Raw genomic sequence first — 6,586 nt, 5'->3', positions numbered from 1 at the left:
ATAAACATACCTCCCACATAATCATGAGTACGTGCAATATACCACCTGACAGACACTGTATGATAGTAAAATACAAAGGATTTTGGTAAAATGCATACAAAAATCCCTGTTTCGAAATGAGAATGGAGGCAACTCACACTATAACGATCACCCACTTGCCATGAACTAGATATGACATCTATCCCTTTTCTACCACAAGTCCATAACTTTCTCCCCCATAAAATGGACCATGTGGTTGCTAGCAATTTTGTCAAGTATAAATCCAAGGACAGCCATGCACATGCATAGTCACTTTGCCTAGTCATCAATATAAATCCAAAAACATATATCCTTTTTATTTCCTTTCATGTAAACATCACCGTCTCTACGAGACAACCAGATAATTACAAACCCAGCTATTACCTTCACGCTTCTGATATTCTTTAAATTTATATTAGTACTAATGAATCCAGACTTAATGCGGTCAAAGTCAATAAGTCATTACTTGTTACAAAAACCCAAAAAAAAAGAAAGGAGAAGAAAAAGGCTCAAAATTAGCATACAGTGTAGCGCTAGGTGTGATCCACAGCCATGGCGCCGGAAGTCGAGGCACCGCTGCTCGCCGCCTCCTCCAAGCCGGCCGCTGCCGCACCACCGCGCCGCAACAAGTACTCCTTCTTCTGCGCCGTCCTCGCCTCCATGACCTCCGTCCTCATGGGCTACAGTAAGTAGACTAAACCCCCGCGCGCCGCCGTCGCCGCCGCCGTACGTTCGCCGTCGTCATTGGCGGAGGTAGACGAGAGCTTGACATGTGCTGTGTTTTGGCTGCAGACGTGGCGGTGACGAGCGGGGCGCAGATCTTCATGGCGGAGGACCTGGCCGTGAGCGACGCGCAGATCGAGGTGCTCTCCGGCGCCATCAACATCTACTCGCTCGTCGGCGCGCTGCTGGCCGGGTGGACCTCCGACCGCCTGGGCCGCCGCCTCACCATCGTGCTCACCAACGGCTTCTTCCTCGCCGGCCCGCTCGTCATGGCGCTCGCCGGCGGCTACGCGGCGCTCATGGTCGGCAGGTTCGTCGCCGGCATCGGCGTCGGCTACGCGCTCGTCATCGCCCCCGTCTACGCCGCCGAGATCGCCCCCGCCTCCTCCCGCGGACTCCTCAGCTCCCTCCCCGAGGTTCACCCAAATTTACTCAAATTATTGCTAAATCTCTTCGAAATTTTAGCAAATTTTGCTTGAATTTTTTATTGTGTTTTGTGTTTTTTTTGAAGATTTTTATCAATGGAGGAGTGATGCTGAGCTACGTGTCCAACTTGGCCTTCTCGGGGTTGCCGGTGCACCTGTCGTGGCGGCTGATGTTCGCCGCCGGCGTGGTGCCCACCGTCTTCCTGGCGGCCGGCGTGCTCACCATGCCGGAGTCGCCGCGGTGGCTGGCGATGAAGGGGCGGCGCGACGAGGCGAGGCAGGTGCTCGACCGGACGTCCGACACGCCGGCCGAGGCCGAGCAGCGGCTGCAGGAGATCGAGGACGTCGTCGCCGGCGGAGGCGTCTCCGGCGGCGGCGGCGTGTGGAAGGAGGTGGCGACCAAGGCCGGGGTGCGCCGCGTGCTGGCCATCGTCGTGACACTCCAGTTCTTCCAGCAGGCGTCCGGCATCGACTCCGTGGTGCTGTACGGCCCGCGCGTGCTCGCCGCCGCCGGCGTGACGTCGAACACCCTCCTCCTGGGCCTCAACGTCGTGTTCGGCGTCGCCAAGGCGAGCTCCATCCTCATCGCCATGGCGCTCACCGACCGCGTCGGGCGGCGCCCCCTCCTGCTCGCCAGCACGGGCGGCATGACCGCCTCCCTCCTCGTGCTGGGCTCCGTGTTCGCGGCGTTCCAGGGCCGCGCCAGGGACGACGCCGCGGTGGCCGGCGTGGCGGTGGCCGTGGTGGTGGCGTTCGTCTGCACCTTCTCCGTCGGCATCGGCCCGCTGGCGTGGGTGTACAGCTCGGAGATCCTGCCGCTGCGGCTGCGCGGGCAGGGCGCCGGCGTCGGCACCGCCATGAACCGCATCATGAGCGGCGTCGTCACCATGACGTTCATCTCGCTCTACGGCGCCGTCACCATGGCCGGCGCGTTCTACCTCTACGCGGCCATCGCCGCCGCCTCCTTCGTGTTCATCTACGCCTGCCTGCCGGAGACGAGGGGCCGGAACCTCGAGGACATGGAGGAGCTCTTCCACACCAAGTGACAAACTCCATCCATGAAATCCATCTACCATATTTCACCGGAGGCATGCATATGGGTTGCAACATTTTGAATGCAAAGTTTGATTCTTTCTTGGTGATAATATGAAATATCAAAAGAATTTTGCTGTTCATTGGGCTGATTGATTTGTAGTATTATGAATGCAAATTATTTTTTGGGTAATTTTTACGGTTGGAATTGGCATGAAAAGAATTGTTGGGAACAACACGTATATACACCGGCTGATTACGGAGGATTTGAATGGTTTAGCATGAATGTATTTCTTTAGAAATAAAACTAATTTCCATGTTTGATTTTTGTAAAAAAAACACTGTAAAATTTCTTTGTGAGCCTTTGAATTTGTAAGTAAAAAAAAAAAAACTCACCGCAGCTGCTATTTATCAGTTGAATGGTCGGGTGAATTTGGTAAATGGTCCCTGTTAAGCACATGCCTGGTACACTTTCAGCACATTAAATACCTGATAATGCACCTCTCTCAACCATGGCCCGAGTCTGACTTGCGTCCTTTACCGGCGGCTACGAAAACCGACTCATTTTGCGTCCGTTACGAGTTTAAAGGATGATTTTATTCTACATGACATAAAGAAATAAAATAATATTCTAGTTGGATCCCACGTGTAAGTGACATAAACTTCTTCTTCCTCCATACCTCTTTCAGTTATGCTTCTCACTGCCACTGCCGTGGTTGACGACACCATCCCCGTCCTGCACCGTCATCATGAGCTCGATCCATCACCATGCTAGAATGCATGGGGTGTCTATCTTGTCACCTCGTGCCCTTGCTCTAGGACGAGCTTGTCAGGGGAGGTGGGGACGTGTCCCTGTTTACATTTCCAGTTATCTCCAATTAAGTTCACCGATCAAGCATGGGAGACCAACGCCAGAGATAAAGAAACCTTGGACAACGGAGTTGTGGAGCATGAGACGATGACCATGGTTGATGATGAAGTCTTAAGCTCATGGTGCTTTCCTATAAGGGGTCTTCCTCCTCAAGGGTGTTAAGTGAAGCCACTGCACCGCTTCCGCCAAGGGTGATTGTTGCTGTTTGGCAAGGACGACGACTATGGCATTGGCGGAGTTTGTCAGGAACAACACTTGGATAAAGTGATAGTGGAGGTTGGGAAAGAGTGGAGCTTGATGAGGCGAAGGCAACGCAGCAAGCCCATGGCTAGGTTTAACAAAGCTTCTATTTGGTGACCACATCAGCCTAGCTATGACGGCTCCAAGTTTTATGACAACATTGGAGACGATGTTGTTTGAGATCACTGACGAGGAGGCGCTACTCAAGCTTGGTGATGGGGGTAGCTGCTCAGCTCGAGCTTGGTGATGCAGTCACGCGCACCCCCAGGGAGAGGGGATGAAGAGAGAAAAATTATGGATAGACATCAATACATATAAGTTTCATGTCAACCAAAACTGGTATGTAAATCACTAGATGAGTTTATTTCGTCTGATTTTAAGAATTGTGGGAACCATTATATCTAGTTTTGTGGTTGAAGGAGGGACACCAGACTCTGGAACATAGTTGAGGAAGGTTTTTTTTTTTATATATAATAGAGCTGTTGAGTAAAATGATACAAACTTTTTCCTTCAAAAGGCAATCTTAAGGCCTCCAAACACGGGAAGCCTGTAGGCTACCTTTCCATACGAAGTGGGCCTCTTTCGCTCTGTGAGTGGGCTAAATTCTTGGCAATTAGACAAGGGCTGTGGGCTAATTCCGGCCGGTTTCAGATCAGTATTTTGGGCTGATTTACGGTCAGACTAAATGATGCTAGATCAGTTTTTGATGCTTGGACTAATTTACCCCCTCCTTTCATTTTGGATAACGATGCTCTAAAATCTATGGACTGTAATTTCCTATTAAAATATTTATATAAAAATAAATAAATACTTTTTTGATTAAAAAACTTTTTAAAACTCATCTATATATATGTTATACTGTTGTGCTAGTGTTTACGTACTAAATGTCTTAAAAGTTATTAATTAATAGTCAAAGTTTTAAAAGTTTGATTATACTTTATTCAAAACGACATCAATTATAGAACTAGAGACTGCTTATGAACCATATTTGATTAAAATTTTGTGCTAAAATGTGGCCATCCTATTTATGGGATTTGCTCTAATTCTTTTAAATGGACCATGTGGACTTTACTTGGGTCTTGATTCAAGTTAGACTAATAAAACGAGCTATGGCTACATGGCTAATATTGATAGTTTGATACTAATTTTGTTTATTTTGACACCTAAAAATGCAAAACGAAATATTTTTACACTTTTTTGGTAGGTTATATGTTCCGACCTACCATGTGTAACAGCTAAAACATGGTTATTTGAAATGGTACAGTAGTACTAGTGTTGGTCCTTCATGAAAATCTAATGTATCCTATTGTTCATATAAGATAGAAAAAAAAATTCTTGGTAGATATCTGAACTTTAGAAGTATAAAAAGTAGCTCAAAAAACTTCTAAATCAGACACCATTCATCATTGAACTTTCTAACTTCACCCTTCAACCATACACGGCTTGAAATATGCATGAAAAAGTAAAACTAAAGAGTACGAGAAGGATGGGGAACAGACATGATGGTGAAAATAGAACCCGTTTTTTGAGCTATACCGGGCTACTGGATCACCATGGACATGCTTCCCAAGCTCTTAAAATGGTGTGATTTTTGAAAAAAAAAGCCTACAGATAACTTTTCTAAAAATTCAAATCAATCTATTTTCAAATTTATAATAACTAATACTTAATTTATTACATGCAAAATTGCATGGTTAATACCAATTAGCTACTGGGCAATGATCGGGCAAACAACCGAATCAAACATAGGCCTTAGTACCCCTCCAACACACCATCCAACCAAATGTCCAACCCTAGAAGCAATCTATGTGGTACCATTTGTGTGTGGGCTCTTCTTCAACTTTAGCAAGAGCCAAGAGGTGGTGATCATTTAGGGTTGAACGTGAGGGCGAGGTTAATCTTATCCATTCATCTGCTTGAAAATTTTATTGTTTTAACTGTATTAGTAGCATAATATGTGATGTGATGTCACGTTATATGATATCTGTTTTGATTATATATCACATCTAGTGCTGGTCACATCTAGTGGTATTAAGGCCGGCTTTGTTTTGGTTTATTTTGGAGTAAGTTATCCGACGCACAGAAAACGTATTAATAAATTAATATATAATTAATTAATTATTAATTATAAAACTTTAAAAAATAGATTAATATGGTATTTTAAAGTAACTTTTCTATAAAAAATTTTAAAACAACACACAGCACGTTTAGTCGGTCAGAAAATGTGCGTCTGAAAATCGAGAGAATAGGGACAGCGGCCTAACCGTCCATCCAGCGTGGGTGCATACATATGTATTTGTTATCTGTTGTTGCTTATCCCAGAAAACAAACGAAACCTATTCAACGATGTGTGTGTACGTTGTGCACTGCTGGCCATATATGGCAAGCTCATCGATCGATCTCTGTCAACTACGAACGTACTTTTACAATCAGCAAATAATTCTCGATGCACTAAACCTGTCATTAGATATGCCAGCATCGTCTCTAGTTGTGAAGCAAAACACGTATTCAACGGACTATCGGTCTGTTGCTTCTTCTTTTTTAATTTTCGAAACTCAACGCTCTTGTTTGAACGTACAATAATCAGGTTACATAATGGTTATTTTTTTGCTTTTTTAAGGAAGAAGTCAAATGACATATTTACAAACGAAAATAATTTACGAATAAAATTTTATGTATGTATATATTCTTAGTGATCTAAAAGCTAAGGCTGAAAAATAAATTATCATTAAAAACCTCTAAAATTAACTTTAAATTTAAGGTTAAAAATTTAAATTTTGGCTTATGAGAATAAGGAGAAGCGAAAAGATGAGGGCGCTAATCCTCATTCAAATCCTAACATGTACATGTGATATGATGCCCATACGCTCAAGTGGGATATATAGTGGGAGTTTCTTCTCCATAAGGAAAACCCGTTGACGCATATACATATGCACTCTAATATATATTTGCGAACTGAACTGCTGGTGCTAGCTGCAGCTGAACAAAAATATTAATTAATATTCCTCAAGCTAATTTTAAGCTTAACGAACTTTAGCCGCACATGCACGACATCGATTTTAATTTCCACTATGATGCTTAATTATGAGACCAACATGGCAACATATGCATGAAGGCACTGCAGCTAGCTATCTAGCTAGCCTTGTAGCATCATATATAAGGGATCATGCAGTGGGTACTAATCCATCAAATTAAGCAGCTAGCTAGTGCAGAGTTTGTACTCTTAACTGCACCATCTGGCTGTCTAGCTTGATATCTAGTGTCCATCATAATTGCC

General features: G+C 44.7%; 1 protein-coding gene across 1 annotated transcript; it reads left to right on the top strand.

Annotated features, from left to right (window-relative positions):
• Positions 1 to 473: 473 nt before the first annotated feature.
• Positions 474 to 2,418, top strand: LOC102708109 (polyol transporter 5-like). Its single transcript, XM_006663999.3, has 3 exons — positions 474 to 703; positions 811 to 1,157; positions 1,253 to 2,418. The coding sequence occupies exons 1-3, from the start codon at positions 571 to 573 to the stop codon at positions 2,210 to 2,212; spliced, it is 1,440 nt and encodes a 479-aa protein (XP_006664062.2). The 5' UTR covers positions 474 to 570; the 3' UTR covers positions 2,213 to 2,418.
• The last annotated feature ends 4,168 nt before the right edge of the window (positions 2,419 to 6,586 follow it).

This window comes from Oryza brachyantha, chromosome 12 (genome assembly GCF_000231095.2).
Source record: "Oryza brachyantha chromosome 12, ObraRS2, whole genome shotgun sequence".
In the NCBI taxonomy this organism is placed as follows: domain Eukaryota; kingdom Viridiplantae; phylum Streptophyta; class Magnoliopsida; order Poales; family Poaceae; genus Oryza; species Oryza brachyantha.
The sequence above is the reverse complement of the archived record's forward strand: the minus strand, read 5'-3'. Positions and strand labels throughout refer to the sequence as shown.

Bases quoted from the DNA above. Each gene is read 5' to 3' on its own strand.
- LOC102708109 (XM_006663999.3), top strand. From the start codon at position 571: ATGGCGCCGGAAGTCGAGGCACCGCTGCTCGCCGCCTCCTCCAAGCCG. The intron at 704-810 runs GTAAGTAGACTA...TTTTGGCTGCAG, and splicing joins CTCCGTCCTCATGGGCTACA to ACGTGGCGGTGACGAGCGGG. The intron at 1,158-1,252 runs GTTCACCCAAAT...TTTTTTTTGAAG, and splicing joins TCCTCAGCTCCCTCCCCGAG to ATTTTTATCAATGGAGGAGT.